Source organism: Triticum aestivum, chromosome 6B (assembly GCF_018294505.1).
Source record: "Triticum aestivum cultivar Chinese Spring chromosome 6B, IWGSC CS RefSeq v2.1, whole genome shotgun sequence".
In the NCBI taxonomy this organism is placed as follows: Eukaryota; Viridiplantae; Streptophyta; class Magnoliopsida; order Poales; family Poaceae; genus Triticum; species Triticum aestivum.
In genome coordinates this window covers 43573255-43592997 of record NC_057810.1, presented here as the reverse complement: position 1 = coordinate 43592997, position 19743 = coordinate 43573255, and the positions used below count along the sequence as shown (strand labels likewise).

The window sequence follows — 19743 nt, the reverse complement described above, 5'->3', positions numbered from 1 at the left end:
GGGGGAAATCATCATCATCGTCATCACCAACGATCCTCTCATCGGGAGGGGGTCAATCTCCATCAACATCTTCACCAGCACCATCTCTTCTCAAACCCTAGTTCATCTCTTGTATCCAATCTTGTATCAAAACCACAAATTGGTACATGTGGGTTGCCAGTAGTGTTGATTACTCCTTGTAGTTCATGCTAATTGGTTTATTTGGTGGAAGATCGTATGTTCGGATCCTTAATGCATATTAAGACTCCTCTGATCAAGAACATGAATATGCTTTGTGAGTAGTTACGTTTGTTCCTGAGGACATGTGTGAAGTCTTGCTATTAGTAGTCATGTGAATTTGGTATTCGTTCGATATTTTTATGAGATGTATGTTGTCTCTCCTCTAGTGGTGTTATGTGAACATCGACTACATGACACTTCACCATTATTTGGGCCTAGAGGAAGGCATTGGTAAGTAATAAGTAGATGATGGGTTGCTAATGTGACAGAAGCTTAAACCCTAGTTTATACGTTGCTTCGTAAGGGGCTGATTTGGATCCATATGTCTCATGCTGTGGTTAGGTTTACCTTAATACTTCTTTTGTAGTTGCAGATGCTTGCAATAGGGGTTAATCATAAGTGGGATGCTTTTCCAAGAAAGGGCAGTACCCAAGCACCAGTCCACCCATATATCAAATTATCAAAGTAACGAACGTGAATCATATGAGCGTGATGAAAACTAGTTTGACAATAATTCCCATGTGTCCTCGAGAGCGCCTTTCTCATTATACGAATTTGTCTAGGCTTGTCCTTTGATACAAAAATGATTGGGCCACCTTGCTGCGCCTTATTTACTTTCATTGCTTGTTACCCGTTACAAATTATCCTATCACAAAACTATTTGTTACCTGCAATTTCAGTGCTTGCAGAGAATACCTTACTGAAAACCGATTGTCATTTCCTTCTGCTCCTCGTTGGGTTCGACACTCTTACTTATCGAAAGGACTACGATAGATCCTCTAGACTTGTGGGTCATCACGCTCACGCCACACCGCCATGGTGTGCTCATCCGCCTCGGCGATGAGGAGGCGGCGCTCCCGCCTCCGTTGGACGCGGCGATCCTCGTCGGTGATGAGTCTCGGGGGAGGTGCGAGTTCCTGCGCCTGCCTGCACGTCCGCACATCAGAGGAGTTCATCTGCGCCCGTGGCCTCCCGCGGCGCCACGCCGCCGCGTCATACACGCGAGCGGTCTCGAACTTTCCGAGCCCAAAGCATATATCGCCGGACCGGATCACCGCGTAATACACATCGGAGGGGCGAAGGTGGACGCCGCGGAAGCCGGAGCTGCTTCGGAGGCACGAGGTCATGGCGGTGGCAGGGCGGTGGAGGAGAGGAAGAAGGGCGCGGCGGCGGTGGGGCACCAGCAAAGGCGAGGAAGAATGTCGCGACGGGAAGAGAGAGGCGATGGAGACGACAGTTGGTGGGCGCCCGCGCGTGGGTTTTATAGAGCGCGCTGGACGCGTTGTGGCTTTTTCGTGCACGCAGTTTTTTGGCGTGCCAGACTTTCGCGCGCCAACCGGGCTCGCGCGCGCAAAAACGGCGTTTTTCCCGCGCATGCCAAATCTAGCGCGCCCGTTCAAGATGCCCTAAGGCGCCAATATTCTCAAGGATTTTCATGTTTCCTGATAAGTTCAGGCTCTTCAATGCAGCGAGAGTGCTCATTTCCTTACGAATCTCTCCAGTAAGTTTATTACAGGATAAATCAAGATTCACCATATATATAATTTCTCCCGTATATAATCTCTCTGGACCTTTCATGAGTACTGTGAAGTTCCCAGCATAGTCAACTAGTTCATTGTTAATAAACCCAGAATTAAAAGTGAATGCAGACAAAAGTTTAGCACTGTAGACTGTAGTCTCTTGTTTGTGTCACGACTTTGCAATCAACAATATATCTTGGTATGCTCCTTGATATATTGTTGTAAGCAAGGTCTCAATATTGAAGATGAACAAGCTTCATAAGCTCAGCTGGAATGTGACCATAAAACATATTGGATCTTAGTAGTAAGAATGACAAAGACAATAGCTTATCCACAATACATTATCACGGTTATTTCTCGTTTCTTTGTTTGTTGTGTTAATAATATGTCAACAACTCTTGTGTATTATTAACTCTTCTAAGTTGCACCTAGATAGCAAACCAACCTATGGTTGGATGGTTAGAGGGACAGTCCCATCGACGACAAGGCGCGTATGATGACTTCGTAAATTTCAAGATGATATGTCGGCTAAGTCTGTCAAAGATGCTAATAGGGTAGGGTATGCGTGTGTACATTCATTGCGATGAGTGTATGCGCGTATATATGAGTGTTAGAAAAAACAAGTTGCACCTAGATATATCTCGAAGCAAGCAATTGAACTCTTTTGTATAATTTCTTTGTGTCATCCCCAAATCCCCATTCCACAGCTGTCACAGATGCATGCATGATCTACTAGCATAAATTCCACACCTAGTCAAAGAGACCCATCAAACATGTCATCATCATCATCATCATCATCATCATCATCATCATCATCATAATAATAATAATAATAATAATAATAATAATAATAATAATAATAATAATAATAATAATAATAATAATAATAATAAATTCGGCACCTAGTCAAAGAGACCCATCAAGATCCGTGTTGCATTTTCTTTGGTAGCACACTAGTCACAACCTGCATACCTAAGGTTAACTATTCATATGTGTTGACTGACCCAGTCAAGGACGCTTGATAGTCAAAATCTTTTTCTTTCTTATACATTTGTGTGTCTTATGTCCACTTCAGATCCGAGCCCCACTCAAATTTAAAGGGTTGGTTCGACAGGAATAGGAAGCGCATCTACCCTTCCACTTCTGGTGTGTATGACTTGGTTAACAGAGGCTCCGTAAAATACAAAAAGTAGTAAAACATACAAGCCCTTTGATCCTTGTGTACAAATCAATGAAAAAATAAGGTATGTCTAGGGCACATCTAAGTGACTCAATCAAACTAAAAAGAAAATAAAATGCTTGCACGATCTTACCGTAAAATCAATGACATAGGATTTAGATGTGCAATACTTAGAGCACATCTAGATGTGCTTTAGCAAAACTGTAAAAAAATCCTTGGTTTCTAACTAAACTGAACTAGCACAAAAATTCATTCACTAACGTGGGTATCTTGATGACAACAAATACTCTTCTTCTAGGCTATATTGTCTGCTCACCTCCTCTGCGCTCTTACCCGTATCCACTGTATAACTAGGCGCAACCATCTCATACATCTTAACATTTTCATTGGGTACTCGAAGGCTCTCGAGTGTCATCTCGACTTGCCTCATGGTCGGCCGGTGGTCTCCTTCCATCCTCACGCATGCCGCTGCCAACATAGCTACCTCTTCAACCTCCTTGCCCCCTTCCACCACAATCTGAGGATCTAGCACACAGACTAGATCGCCTGTTGCGAGCAAGGTAGTGAAATATGCGACAAGGCTTTCCTCCTCCGGCGATCGAAATGAGCATGGTTTTTTCCTGGTGAGCAGCTCCATGAGGAGAACACCAAAGCTGTAAACGTCGCTCTTCTCGGTAAGTCGTCCCGAATAGTAGTACATAGGGTCTAAGTACCCGAATGTCCCTTGGATGGCGGTTGCATTCCCTGTTTGATCGATCGGAATGCACCTTGAAGCTCCAAAGTCCGACACCCTTGCTACGAGATTGCCATCTAACAAAATGTTCTGAGACTTGATGTCCCTGTGGACTATAGGGATTGACACGGCCGAGTGAAGGTACGCAAGAGCTCGCGCAGTCTCCATTGCAATTCTCAGACGATCCACCCATGGCAACGATGCTTCAGGCTCTTCGGCATGAAGATGATGGTAAAGAGTCCCATTGGAGATGAACTCATACACTAGTAATGGCACCTCTGTCTCGAGGCAACACCCGAAGAGCTTCACCACGTTACGATGGTTGATCTGAGAGAGGATGGCTACCTCGTTGATGAACTCGTCGATCTCCCTCTGGATTGCGACCTTAGACTTCTTGATCGCCACAACATGCAGGTCTGACATGATCCCTTTGTACACCGTGCCATGCCCTCCCCCACCAATCTCGCGTGCTTTGTCGAAATTGTTTGTGGCCTTCTCCAACTCCACCAAGGGGATGATCATCCTCTCCGCGATGTCTGCTTTTTGGGACACCAATTGTTGCAAGAGATATCCCCTGTTTTGCTTGAAGAACTTCTGCTTCAACATTTTTGCCCTCCGGCGCTTCATCTTCCTGGTCAAAAAGATGGTACCAAGCACCATGAGTAGAAGACCAGCGCCGCTGCCCATTCCTATGCCGACACTTAAACCTGGGAAAATATGAGAGCAAACGTGTCTCTGATGTGAAACAGAGCAAGAACAGTCTCTCTCTTTACGCAATTTTTTTTTGAAAAAAAAGTATCTCTCTCTGATCTGATGTTGTGGTGTCGTGCTTACCTAAGGAAGATTTGACGCAGCCATCTTTGACATGGGGGTTGCCGCGGGCCCCACTCGGACACTGGCATATGTATCCGCCGGCCGTGTTGGTGCACTCGTCGACGTCTTGGCATCCGTCGGCGAGGTATGGGTTGCCCTGGTACCCGTCCTCGCACCGGCACACGTAGCCAGTGCGGTAGTTGCCGGTGACGTTGAGGCATGAGCTGAGGCTGCTCCGGCACGCGCTCCTCGCCTTGTCCTGGGGGCAGCCCGACGTGCCCAGCGTATCCTGCGGCTGCGGAAGCGGCCTGGACTCCACCGCCCACTCAAGCACCACGGGGATCGCCGTCCGGCTAGACGTGTCCGTGAGCGACGTGTTGAGGAGCGCGGCGGAGACGCCCTCGAACCAGCCCCTCTCGGCGATGCGCACGGACGCCGGCAGCTCGCCGTCCTTCTCGTGGTTGGGATCCACCCACTTGAACTCGACGCCGTAGGACGGGCGGCCGATGGGGATGGGCGTCTCGCAGCAGCCGATGCCGGCGCACTTGGCGACTTCCTCGAGCGAGCTCGTGGCGGCGCTGGACCACCGGTCGTTGACGGCGCAGAAGGCGGAGCAGCCGACGATGACGTTGCCGGTCTCCCCGAGCAGCGTGGCCTGCACGTTGCACCCGGTGACAAGGAACTGGTTGCGCGTCTCCGACACCACGAACGGGCCGGCGCGGGCGCCGGCGAGGCCGCCCCACGTGCCGTTGCCCTCGGGGGTCCCGTGGTAGGTGATGTTCACGGCGCCCGCGGTGTCCATGACGCGCACCGTAGAGTTGGCCAGCGAGATGTCCACGACCTCGAGGGTGCCGCTGCGGCCGCCGATGAGCAGCCGCTCTCGGCCGCGCGTCCGGTCGCAGCTGAGGTTGAAGCCCGGCCAGGAGCACCCTTCGCCGATGCCGAACGGGTACGGCACGCTCACGCTGCCGCAGCTGGTCGGGCAGCTCGCCGGCGGCGGCCCCGCACCTCCTGCGACCTGAGCAGCCGCCGCCGAGATGCAGAGCTGGAACAGCAGAAAAATGAACGCCGCCACCGGAATCATGATGAATTCGTGATGATGCGTGCAAAACAGTCGTACCGCCGCCGGTGACATGCAGCTGCGTGAGAGGCATATATGCTGTCGGTAGGTCCATGCATGCATGCAGTGAGTCAGCCCATGCATTGGTATTCACGCGTGGACTGACCTTTTCAATATCACTGTTCATTTTTCCTTCCAACAGAAGCAATAATAGCATAGACCTTTTCAAGGCCGTGATTATTACTATTATTTTTTATTATCTTACCCAAGGATGAAGCAAAAATCTGAATTTTGAACCGACAATGTCTTTAAAAATACTTAAAACTAGCGGGTGACCCGCGCATTTGCGCGGCTAGAGTTGTTGTGCGTTGTTTAATTTGAGTTTTACCACAACTGTTATATCCCATCTGGCCATATGATTTCTCCTTAATCTGGTTCACTGTCCAAAATTAGACACCAAAAAATAGCACCACAATATGAGAATCCTCTATCTTCTATAGAAATTTTAAATGAGGATCAACTGAATATTGGTGTATCCTTATTGGTATTGTGGGAAGGTTTCCATTAGGGAAATGTCATGCATTGTCACATCCACGTCTTACTTTAATTGCCTATTATGCATGCCCATTGGTATTATGTACCCTTATTTACAAAGAATTTCCAAACCATTATTTCTCTTCCAACTCTTTGATCTTTCATACCTCATGTACTCAATGATTCATCAATTCTGGTTCTCATGATTGTTTTGAGTGAGCGTGTCTATTTTGTTTGCACTGAGTCGTATTTTTAGCACAATTCCGACATTTTAGTATATACTTAACATGCTGTTATGCTAATGTGTTCTCCCTCGGTCACTTTGATCATGGTTTAGTTTCTTGGATCATGTTCATGTTCTTCTGCCTATCTCACTTCCATATCTATCGCAATTTAAGGAGTGGATATTCACTCTCATCACCTAGATTCACATTGTCTTCTCCATTTTTTAGGACATTATCTTTCACTATGTCCGATCATCATAGCTTATTCTTTCTCATAGATGCAATGGGGTTTAGGTAATGATTTAAGAACCTGGTTGCATAGTCCATGCTATACAAACGTAAGGTGTACATTATCTAATTGTAAACTTTGATCATAAATATTTTTTTCATTAATACTTAAGAGAATGATAATCACATATAAATCATGAACTTGGACAATTAATGTCCTACATTTTGTAATTGATGAGGTGTACTTGACCCATTTTTTTGCGGCCAGAACACAATTTTGGTTTCCTATTCAAATTAATGGTGTTAGGGAAGCTTTATGCTTCCACTTGACCATCACCTTCCGGAACTCTTAACTTCAAATCATCACGATTCAAGAACACCCCGCAACACTCTGTCCTACTCATGTTATTGTTTCACTTTTGACAATATACTATTAAACCCGTGGAAGTTTTTTTATGAATTGTTTGGATTGTTTACAATATGTGTCACGTGGTCAAACCCGTGACATTTAAATAACCCATGCACGTTGACCCATAACTTCATTTCATTCGTATTGCACATTTTAATTTTACGCTTAACATCATATTTATAAATGGGTGTTCTACTTTGCATACAAAAGTTTATTATATGTATGAACATATACAAATCTTCCATTTAATCTTACTATCCAACCCCAAAAAAAAGATCGTACGTAGATATATTTGGTACATTGATGTTCATGTAGTGCTATGCAAAAAAAAAAAAGAATCATCAACTGCTAACCAAATTCCGGGTCCAACTAACCTGGCTAGCAGTCCATACTGAGCAAAATTATTGAACCTCTTCGGTGATGACATCAGCAGTGATGTCACTGCATGCAATACAACATCTACAACTCCTATCTGCAACATGCATGCGCTCTCAATTTTTAACCGGACGTGATCTTTGTTACAACCGGACTGTACCTAGTCTGGCCATCCATCACGGCTAATCTTCAATGGGCATATATACTGTTTTAATGTTCTGACCATTGTAGTTAGATCATAACGTATAATCTAACACTAACATACATGCATTTCGTCCGGCCGGAGCCTAATTAATATGTCGTGCTGGAATCCAATACTAACATGCACGCATTGTTATTTCATGGCAAGCTCCATTTGGCCAACCTAATAGACTGGCTGTATTCTTATCCGACATGAACACATATTCATCTTTTTATTGCACAGACGTTTTCTTGCGACAACAAATACACTTGTAGCACACCTTTATTTGATCTTTTATTACTATATTCTCTTTTACTTTTTCTAGAACAACGATTTCTTTCTTTAGTGGCTAGTGTCTGAGTGCATGATGGGTTTTGGGGAAGCTGCCTCGTACTCCCTCCGTTCCGAATTACTTGTCTTGGATTTGTCTAGATACGGATGTATCTAGACTTATTTTAGTGCTAGATACATCCGTATCTAGACAAATTCAAGGCAAGTAATTCGGAACGGAGGGAGTATTTGTTTCCCAATCGGCTGCTGGAACCAGCCTGTCCGAGATGCTACACGGCGGCTTCGTATCTTCTTCAATCACAGGTGTTACATGTACGTGTCCTTGTAAAAAAAGGACTTGTTTGTTTCCATGTAGATCCGACATGTGTAGATCCGTGATGGATTAGACTGACTTTTGTGCTAGGTTGACCCATCTAACGTGGCTGGCTTTTTTTTCTTGTATTAGAATTCCAATCGGTACTAATTGCACGTCCCTTGTCTTAGGTGGCATTCCGAACATAGGTGTCCTACACGTAGATCTCCTCTCTTCTTTCCAAAATTTATTCATGTCTCCCACTTCTTATTATACACCTTTATACGTGTCGGTTTAAGTGTCGGTTTAACATATAGAGAGAGACGTGACGGTTCAATATGCTAAAACAAACATCTTATCATGTTACGTAGAAACTTTTAAATCTCAGCCGTTATAAATCTGATCAAACGGTCGTAATAATATTAGCGTATGTGGATAAACGTGATGGCTTGTTTGACTCTTGTTTTAATTATATAATAGATAGATGGATTAGTATAAGGCTATTCGTAGACTAGTTCAAGTGCATAGTATTTTAAATGACTGTACTTATTGTCTTGCATGACACATGCTAGTATCATAACATTTATTATGATACAATACCATAATATAATACTTAACTTTTTTTATTTGATTTTATGTCACCTCATTAAAATTGCCTAGTTGGCATGCGTGGTACTCTCGTTACTCTCATTACGGATAGTCTATGTGTTGTCCCAATTTAATTTCACGAGACCTGGGGTAGAGTGTTTTCCTTTTGATTGTTTCTATTTACTACAATATCATTACATATGTTCAAATTGGATTAAAAAATTACTAGTGTGTTTTCTTTTCTTAAAAAAATCCTACACAACATATGTTTTTATATTTTCAAGTATATCATAGTAAAAAAAATAATGGCCAACTTATATTGAAAATTTGTGTCCAAACAATGATTTTAAGGGGACCGGGGAGAGGGAGATTAAAACTACAACTAACTCCATTGATCCTATCCACTAAAAAAATCATTGGTTGTACATAAGATTGCTATTAGGGCCAGACATCTCCAACGCGGACCCATAAATGGACACGGTATCTATTAGCGGATGTGTCTGCAGACAGTTATACACAAGCCGGTCATCCAACAGTGCTCGTGTACATTTCAAATGGGATTTCAACAAACCAAGTGATTTTCATTTAAACCAGACCACATACATTACATGTTCAACAAATTTTATAAAATAAAAGAAGCTGGAAGATAACCTAGTCTAAATGGGTCTATTTCTTGGACCTCTTTTTCTTTTGCTTAGGTTCAACCAAGGTAGTGGATAAACAGAAGGGGAAAATATACGGTGGGGGACACATTTCTTGTGATTGTGACAAAATGGATTGCTTGGCTTGTTCAGTTAAGTTCAGCTTAAAACTTACATAAATTTGCAAAATAAACTAAACCCTTCCATTAAAGGTCTGTTTCTATGTCTAGTCTAGTTGAACGGTTTTGATTAAATGTATTATTTGTTTATTTCTCAAAATTAAATCAAGATTCTTTTAAGGGTAGTTTAATTTTATGTCACCTAATTAAAATTGCCTAGTTGGCATGGATGATACTACTCCCTCCGTCCGGTGAAGAGTGTACATCTAGCTTCAAAATTTGTCCACAAAAGAGTGTACTTCTAACTTCCCAATGCACTTTAAAGTGAGAAAAAATACTTCTCTCTCGTCACACGGTAATCAAGACCAATAGCAATCTACACATGGTCTTCTTAATTTCTACATGCACTTAGCTCATTGGGGGTTGGGTAATCAAAGAGGAGAGAGATGATGGCTTGCACATTTCCAATGCATTGTTTACTCAATTTCATAATTTGTCCTAAAATTTCTAGATGTACACTCTTCACCGGATGGAGGGAGTACTAGTTATCATACTCTCATTACGGATAGTCTGGGTGTTGTCCCAATTTACTTTCACGAGACCCGGGGTAGAGTGTTTTCCTTTTGATTGTTTCTATTTACTACAATATCATTACATATATTCAAAAACTTACATAAATTTGCAAAATAAACTAAACTCTTCCATTGAAGGTCTCTTTCTATGTCTAGTCTAGTTGAACGGTTTTGATTAAATGTATTATTTGTTTATTTCTCAAAATTAAATCAAGATTCTTTTAAGGGTAGCTAAATAAAAAAATCATGATACTTTCTTCGTGGAACAAGATATTGGGTCTTTGAGTAATCTTTTTTTTTGTTTCTTCATATGAGTGACAAAAGTGACAAATTGTATCATGTGCAAATTTTTAGTGGCATATTTGGAATAAAAAAATCCAGTACCATTTGAATATACATGTAAATCGACAGTGGTACACATATAATTTGCTCTTGGTAAGCTTTTGATTAATTATGTAAAAAAAGCTTTTGACTTATTAAAGCTAACTGAAAATAGGGGATTCCATAAAATTAGTACTCCCTTCATTTTTGTATATAAAGCAATAAACCTACATTACATGTACCAAGGTAAAAATGATTACCGGTTTAAACCAATGTTGAAAACCAGCTTTCTTTCTCATTTGACATGTAAACTAATGTGTATTTTTCTCTCCAACACAGAATAAGCCAACTCTCTCACTCCTTATGGGTTGTTTAATGCAACGCATGCAAACCAATCTTCTCGCTCCATCAATATTTATGTCGATCGGTGTTAGTAGTCTTATATAGCTGCAGATAATAATTTTGATAATGGTCTTGTATATAAAAAATGGAGGGTGTACTTCCTCCAATCCATGTTAATTGACACACACTTAAGGGCTGTTTGGTTTCTAATCACACCTTGCCACACTTTATCACTCCTTACCTTAGGCAAATTTGACCAAGCTAGGTGGGAGTTTGATTAATTTTTTTAGAGCAATAAGCCTCGCATGTCAAAGACACAAAAAATATGGCAAGATTGCTAAAGTGTGGCTAAGAATTTGCACAACTCAAGTTAGACAAGTGGGGTAAAAATAATGTGACAATATGTGGCAAAAATAATCACAGTCTACGCTTGAAGAGTCACTGGGTCGCCGGCTCTGCCCACTCCTGCATGGCCGGTGGCCGGCGCCAGACGGTAGTGGGGGCGGAGGACCCAAGGCGGCGGTCAAGCCCGCAGCCCGGTATGGGTGCGGCGGAGGAGGATGGCAGCGCTGGACCGGGTCGGCGTCGTGCGCGAGGGAGTTCGTCCAGCGGGTCGCCGCCGGCCCGCTCGACGGCGTCTTCCGACATCGTCACCGGCGCCATCGTCCTCGAGGTCACAAGGACATCTCCGTCCTCCACCATTCCTTTGTTGGCAAGACCCTCGCTCTCCCGCCTTGTTTCCGGCGAACGCACAGACACACGCAAGCTGCCCGAGCAAATGACCATAAGAAGAAACAGAGCAGCAGCAGAGCAGCACACAGGGTTAGTTCTCCAGGCAGCCAACACCCATCGTTTTTCTTCTTAGTTCACAACGGATGCAAACTTTGCTTTCGGTGAATTACATAAATTTACACAATTCGTCAACAAGCGGCCGAAGCAATTGCACTGACTGGACTAAAACTGATGGACAGGACAGACTGAGATGCCGTAATGTACAGGTAGTCTGATTGCCTTGAGTTAGTGCAAATACTGAAATCTGAAGCCCTCACTCGGCGATACTAGCTGATTGCTTTCTGTTAGCGCATAACATTCCGGGGTTCAACTTCAAACACGGTCCAAGAAAAGCCCATTTTCTTGCTAGGAGATGCTATGATTCTAAAATTTGTGAGGACTGGGTAGATGTTGTTAAGTATACTAGATGATGCGATTTGTTAGCGCTATATATGAGGAGGATATGCTGGCAAGTAAGAAAAACTATTAGTTTATTAGTTAGTCCAAGAAATATAGTGATATAATTGATAACAAAGGTTTTTTTCTAATACATTGATGTCACAATTCATCTAAAGAAATCTTATAGAAGAAGCGAGCAAGCACATACCAAGATTTTGGTAGCCCAACACGGGAGACTTTCCTTTCCTAGCAGTCAATAGTTCGGACAAAATAATCCCAGATGCTCCACCTCAAGAGAGTCAAGAGACACCTTTGCCTACTAATAAAAATAACATGTTGCTGAAATTTGTAACTGGAAGTTTGCTCCCAATAGTATTAATATAATAATTGATAAAAAAATCCAATTCAATCTTAAACAATTCTTCAGAGAATCGTAGTTGCACTTAGCTAATGATTCCAGATTGTGAACTGGAGCATATGCTGAAGTTTATTCTAAATCAACATGACTTCATCCTGTTGCAACAATTAATGCCCAGGGCGCAAATGGATAATGTATCAGCAAGAACTTTGACCATAAAGCATCGGCAGAAAAATATAACCATAAAGAATACTCCTTTTGCATATAGAAATGATAGATAAATAAAATAAATTGAGCAGAGCATTTGTGTTTGACCTGCATGGTGTTGGGTGAAAGTGAAACCATGACGAAAATTACTTATATTCGCTGAATTAGATGTGTTCCTTGCAATATAGACTAATGGTAAATTTTGAACATGTATAGCCTGCCTGGGTCTGAGATCTTAAGATGTCATATGTCCCTGTCCCAAATAGCATCAGCTAAATCTCACCTACAGTATATACATGGAACTTGATAGTTAGAATAGGAAGAGGTTGATCTAAGTAAATGCCAGTTTGTCAATGGTATCAAGCAATAGGTGACTGTAGATGTTCTTGCAGGATTTATGGTTTTTAGGTTGGTACTATTTCGAATTCACAACACAGATTTGGACTCCGTAAGTTGTAAATAACATGGGAAACAATTCAAGATTATCCATGAGCAAGATGAGAAATAGAGTACGTAGTATATAACTAAAGGACTTGGGAGGCCTACATGGATGAAAAATCATTAGCTATAATGCACAGAGTACCAAATCTGCAAGAAAATCACATAATGTGTAAATATTGAGGGGAAATCAGGGCACAAACGGTGACACTTGAATACCTTTAGTTAATTTTTTTGCATTTCGGTTTCTGCATTGTTTCAAGGTAATCTCTCTCTCTCTCTCTCTCTCTCTCTCTCTCTCTCTCTCTCTCTCTCTCTCTCTCTCTCTCTCACACACACACACACACACACACACACACTCACTCACTCTTCAAAGCTTATTTAATCCTGCAAACAAATTAGATCAGATGAGTAGTTATGGGTCATCATAAATTCATAGCAGTCGATAGAGAGACTCTCACTGGCGTGGCATACCTGTATATGGTCAGCAGGACCATTGCACAATCCCTGAAACCTCCTTAGAAATCTGCAGAGGGCCTGAAGTAATGGTCTGTGTACTGTTGGTGTGACCTTTTTTATAAGAAAGAAATACTGAAGATAGAACGCCAAATACTGAAAAACAGAGTACGTAACCTTGAATCCACTGATGTCGCTCGCTGTATTCAAAAGTTAGCCGCAAACCCATCACCAAAACAAAGGAGCAGGACTTCCTGCCCAGATGCAGCAGGTCCGCTTGCAAATGGACGCCACCAAAACAATCTCGTCTAGGGATCAACCGGGCGGCACCAATGGGAGGAGGTTGATCCAACGCTGCTCCAAGTTGTGCATGTGAACGGTACCAGCCTGGTCATATGGATGGGGACCTGCCAAACGCGGCGTCGACTCCATGGCCGAGCCCAGCATCGCCACCAGGGCGTCGGTCCAGGCCGGAAATACAGCCAGGTACGGACCTCCAGCGGCTTTTCCTTGGGCGAAACAGAGACATGGAACGGAGAGGAGGACTAGGTGTCGACGGCGCATGACCATATGGAAATCGTGATGAGGGGCGGAGACGAGGCGGATCGGCTGCCATGTCGGAAGACGGCGCAGGCACCAGTGGGGAATCCCGATGAGGCGCAGAGACGAGGCGAATCCGCGGTGACGCCGGATGAGCTCCCTGAAGCAGAGATTGATCGCAGCCGCCACGATCTAAGGTAAACAGGGGAAAACTGAAGGAGGGCCTGATGGGTCGCGAATTGCAAGGGCCTGAACTGCGGGGAGAGAGACGTCGTTCTCTGGTCTTCTGTGTTGAGACAGATTTTGATTTTTCTTTCACGGAAAATGATTGCATGAGGTGTGATGTGGCTTTGTGTGATTGGATGCTGAGGTGTCTATACTGCATGTTGAGATAAATCAAGTAGTGGGGGTGAACTTCTTAAGTATATAAGACGTGTTGCATATTGTGGATTGGGCCCGCCCTCTATTCGCTTGTATAGTTGAGGTCCGTGGTCCACCTTTATACATCATATATATGTGTCTATGTACGAAAAGCAATATATCGTGCAATTCACATATTCTACGTGATGTCAGTTTCCGAGTTCTAATCCTAGCCTTCCATCGCCGCCGTCGCCGCCACCGCCGCCACCCAACCGCCGCCGCTCCCGCGCCGGCCGCTGCTTCTTCCTCCTTCCGCCGCGGCCGCCGCATGTCTCCTCCGCGCCGGCTGCTGCTCCTTCCTCTCCCTGCGTGAGCAACTCCAGCTGTCAATCTGTCATAGCGATCGGTACTAGTCCTACAACAGCCAGCTCCTAGTACTACGTGACGTGAAGGCATCTTCTTCAAATCAGATTTTTTTTGTCTTCTGTTGCTACGTGCACACGAGGAAGCTATCAGGTGCTATTTCCTCTGTCTTGAGTCGCACGCTGCCGATCGCATCGCCTCGCTAGTCTGCTTGCGTAGCATCGTCGTTCGCTTCGCCTCGCCTCGCCAGCTGCACCGCATCGCCCCGCCTCGGTAGCCACGGCGCGTGCCGAGCTGCTGCTGCCGCCGCGCAATCCACCCGAGCCGCGCGATGACATCAGCCGGCCCGTCCGTCGCCGTCTCTGCCGTTCCGCCACCAGCGCCCTTCGAGCGCGGCTCCGCCGCCGTACGGGGCGGCCGTCACCTACGACGACGACGCGCCCGTTCCCACGTACGAGATTCCTACGTACGGGGCATACGGGGCTCCGCCCGCACGTTCGGGTCTCCGCCTGCGTACCGGACTCCGCCCACGTACGAGTCTCCCGAGTACTGGTGGGGGTCCACAGCGGGCCAGCACTCACCCGCTGGGCAGCAGCCTGACGGCGCTCAGCACCTGCAGCATCTGCCTGGGGGTCCTTAGGTTTTTCCGGCAGGCTATCCGGCCTATCCGGCACCGCAGCTGTATGAAGAGTACCCACCGCCGCAGCTGAGCGGCGGCTACGGCTTCCCCATGACGTCTTCGTCCCCCTCGCCGGCCCTGCTGCCGGCCCCCTGGGACCCGGTGCTCCTCACCGGGCTGCATGCCGCTCCTACGCCGAACAACTACACCGGAGGTGGTGATTGGTACATGAACACCGGTGCCACGGCTCACGTGTTTGCTCATCCTGGTAACCTTGTCTCCTTCACTCCTGTCTCTACCGACCACCGCATCATTGTCAGCGACGGTTTCACACTTCCTATCACACATGTTGGGCACACTTCTTTTCCTTCTACTTCTACGCCTTTATCTTTGTCTAACATACTTGTGTCTCCTTATCTTATTAAGAACCTTATCTCCGTTCGTTGTTTCACTCGTGAAAATCCTGTCACTGTTGAATTTGACGAGCTTGGTTTTTGTGTCAAGGACGCTCGAACAGGATGGTACTTCACTGATGTGACAGCCCTGACGAGCTCTATCCAGTGCATTCGCCCTCATCCACCACCACCGCACCGGTCGCTCTCTCTGCTGGAGTTGATCTCTGGCATGCTCGCTTGGGTCACCGCAAGCTGTCACACTTCGTCATATTCTTAGGAGTTTCAGTTTCAATTGTCATAAGATTGAGGATCACACCTGTCATGCCCGTCGTGTTGGCAAACATGTTCGCCTCCCGTCCAATAACTCCATCACCATAGCTTCTTTTCCTTTTTAGTTGAATCATAGCGATGTGTGGACCTCTCCGGTTCCTAGTAATTCGGGCTATTTATATTATCTGGTTATCCTTGATGATTATTCTCATTATGTGTGGACTTTTCTTTTGCCAGAAAGTCGGATGCACTCTCCACTTTGACGGCTTTTTACTTCTATGTCAGCATGCAGTTTGGGCGTCCCATCCTTGCTCTTCAGACTGACAATGAAAAGAGTTCGACAACCTTGCTTTCCGCACTTTTCTGTCGCACCACGGCACAATTTTTTGTCTCACATGCCCATATACTTCCAGCAGAACGGTCGAGCCGAACTCGTCATTCGCACTCTGAATAACTGCGTTCGCACGCTCCTATTCCATGCTAATGTGCCGTCTCGTTTCTGGCCGGACGCACTTGCCACTGCTTCTCTTCTCCTTAACCTTCGCCCTTGCCGCCCACGGTGGAACCATGCACCTCACCATCTTCTCTTCGGTACGCCCCCATCTTATGATGGCTTGCGTATTTTGGGGTGCCTTTGCTATCCTAGTACTGCCGACTCCGCCCCTCACAAACTCGCACCTCGTTCTGTCGCTTGCATCTTCATCGGCTACCCCTCCAACTCCAAGGGATATCGGTGCTATGATCCCGTCTCCCACCGTGTGTTCACTTCCCGGCACGTTTACTTTGATGAGCATGTGTTTCCGTTTCACCAAGTACCCCCGGTTGTTCCTCTCGCCACCGGTGATGCGGGCTCCTCGATGCCTCTCCCAGGGCGCTCGCGCGCCTCTCTTGACCCGCGCCCTGGCTTTGAGCCCCCCCTCCCCCCACCCCACCCGCATGCAGCGCCTCCTACAGCCGCGGCGCTGGCGCCCTCGGCGCCCCCGACGTTGGCGCCCGCAACCTCCGTGCCCGCGGCCCCCTCGGTGCTCCTGGCGCCCCCGGTGCCCGCGGCCCCCTCGGCGCCCCCGGCCCCCCACCCACCCACCCCTCCCGGCGCATGTGGCCGGTCCGGTCACCCGCGCCCGTACGAGTGTTTTTCGCTCGAGCTCGCGCTACGCCTCGGATGACTATGTCCGTGTGGCGTCCACATCTGAGCCGTCACCATTGTCGTCCTCCGTTCGAGCCGCTCTTTGTGACACGCTCTGGATGGTTGCGATGTAAGAGGAGTTTGACGCCCTGTTGCGCAACCGGACATGGCAGCTTGTTCCCCGTCCACAGCACGCTAATGTGATTACCAGGAAGTGGGTCTTTAAACACAAGCTCCGTCCGGATGGTATCCTTGATCGCTGTGTCATTCGTGGCTTCTGACAGCGTGCTGGCATCGACTTCACCGACTCCTTCGCTCTGGTCGTCAAGCCCGGCACGATACGCACGGTTCTCCACCTTGCGGTCTCCCGTGCTTGGCCGGTGCACCAGATGGACGTCTCCAACACCTTCCTTCATGGTCACCTCGAGGAGCAGGTCTTCTGCCAGTAGCCCATCGGGTTTGTTGACCCGGCGCTTCCCAACCACGTGTGCCTGCTTTTGCGGTCCTTGTATGGACTCAAGCAGGCTCCGCGCGCTTGGTACCAGCGCATCGCGGCGTTTCTCCACCAGAGTGGGTTCTGCTCTACCCGCTCGCACGCCTTGCTCTTTGTTTATCATCAGGGCTCTAACACGGCGTACACTAGTGCTGAACCGGCCTTTAGTGCCGGTTCGTAATGGCCTTTAGTGCCGATTTGCCAACCGGCACTAAAGAGTGGGGACTAAAGCCCCCCCCCCCTTTAGTACCGGTTCGTCACGAACCGGCGCTAAAGTGACGCCACGTGGCACGAGCCAGGCCCATGTGCGCGTAGGATATTAGTACCGGTTGGTGTTAACACCAACCGGTACTAAATGTTTTGGGGGGGTTGGGCCTTTATTTTCCATTCCATTTTTTTTGTTTGCTGGTATTTCACGATACTACAAATTGTACACGTTATGCATATATATAAATAGATTTTCTCATACGTAGAACCGCATATATATATCATCGAATGTCTCACAACCAACACCATTAATTATTCACACATACACATGTATATACACATACAATTTCTTCTACATATGTTGCCTTGGTGCCTCCGGAGCACGATGACAAGTGGTTCATGGGGGCGGTAGCGGGTAATAGTATTCTCCTTTGGGATCTATGACCTGGTCGAGCAAAAATCCGGCTATTTCCTCTTGAAGTGCTAGTATGCGGTCCGATGGTAGGAGTTTATCCCGCACCTCTCTGAACTGTTAAGAAAGAGATAATATGCATGTGTATTAGTTGTGTGACTAGATGTCGATAATAGTGTGAATAGTGTTCTGACAAACGTACCCAGTCCTGTCTATCAGATCTGCTCCTTTCGGACGCCATCATGCGAATGTTCTCGCAAGCGTAGAATGCACACAGATTATTCCCCGACGCCTGCTTCAGGGCCTTTACGAGAATGGAATTGAATCAGATAATGATTAATCAAGCATGATAATTAATTAATGATATTGAAACAAGAATTAAAGAGATGGTAGCTAGCTAGTACTACTTAATTACTTACCTTTGATCGATGCCAAAACAACTTTTTTTGCCCATTTGCTTGGAGTCACCTTGATGAACTTTGCCCATGCCCTGCCCGTCGGCAAAGAAAATTAATAAAGGAGTTATTAAATAGTTCATATCAGGAAATGACGAACTAATAATAGGCTGAGATATAGTTAATAATGATTAAAATTACCTGTTGACTATCCCCTTCACGATGGTGTAGTCTTTATCATCTTTAGTTAGTGAGTCCAGTAATTCAACTTTTCCTTCCTCAACTTTAATGTCTAACAAGATCCAGTGCCAACTGCATGTGCACACGTTTGCATGTCTTAATTAAGCCGGCAAAAAAAACATAATTTGTAGTACAAGACAGTGTGACTCACGGAAAGTTGTAAGGAAGTACTATATCTTCATTGGTATTGAGGCGCTTCAAGAACTCTAACATGCTTTCCTCTACATTTGCTTGATAAAGTGGAAGCTTCCATATGTACTCATTAATGGTATTTGGGTCAATGAACCTAATGTCATAGCGTCCAGATTGTTTCATTTCATACATCTTCATCCTACATATAATACCACAGAAAAGAATATAATGAGGATAATTACATGTAATGATTGATCAAAATTATCACTACATAACTAGCTTGAAACTTAAATTACAGAAAGAAATCACTTACAGACAATAGCAACTGACGATAGACTTGTCGAGTGCGTCTTGATTGTATAACTGAAATAGTTCTGAATACTCAACGGCCAGAGCTTTCTCATGGTAATAATGCTCATGCTTGACATTCACCATGAGGGACTCTCGATTGGAAATCTTGGTAATGTTCATGTAGCATTGATGCAATTCATACATTCTCGTTGGGAGGTCCTTGACCTTGTCTGGATGGACCAACGGTTGGCCCCGGACATATTTCCGTTTTATTTCCGATTCTCTAAGCGGAGACATGGGCTCGATTTCGAGGAGTTGTCCAACAGAGATCTTGAGCATTTCAGCCTGCATTATATGCTCCTCCATTATTACCACATCGCCCTGCTGGGGAACGCTAACGGTTTGCCCACAATAATATTTGGCGCGCGTACTCCTCTCATGTGTTGTTGGCACAACAAGCGGGGAGATCGCTTGCGCCGTCTGTTCTCCCAGCTGGGGAACGGTTTTCCCACATTTTTTGCCAGCTACTTGTTGGCTCGAGCTAAAGCTCGCTTCCTTCTGTAGCCGTGCTCGATGTACCTTCCTGATTTGACGCTCATAGTCTGAGTCAACAGGCTTGGGAGCTGGTG

At 45.7% G+C, this 19743-nt stretch overlaps 1 protein-coding gene across 1 annotated transcript; it reads right to left on the bottom strand.

Moving 5' to 3' along the window:
• Window positions 1–3175: 3175 nt before the first annotated feature.
• Window positions 3176–5584, bottom strand: LOC123133381 (wall-associated receptor kinase 2-like). Its single transcript, XM_044552883.1, has 2 exons — window positions 4487–5584; window positions 3176–4359 (listed from the first exon to the last, which is right to left on the bottom strand). The coding sequence occupies exons 1-2, from the start codon at window positions 5547–5549 to the stop codon at window positions 3176–3178; spliced, it is 2247 nt and encodes a 748-aa protein (XP_044408818.1). The 5' UTR covers window positions 5550–5584.
• Between the last annotated feature and the right edge of the window lie 14159 nt (window positions 5585–19743).

Bases quoted from the DNA above. Each gene is read 5' to 3' on its own strand.
- LOC123133381 (XM_044552883.1), bottom strand. From the start codon at position 5,549: ATGATTCCGGTGGCGGCGTTCATTTTTCTGCTGTTCCAGCTCTGCATC. The intron at 4,360-4,486 runs GTAAGCACGACA...ATATTTTCCCAG, and splicing joins CTGCGTCAAATCTTCCTTAG to GTTTAAGTGTCGGCATAGGA.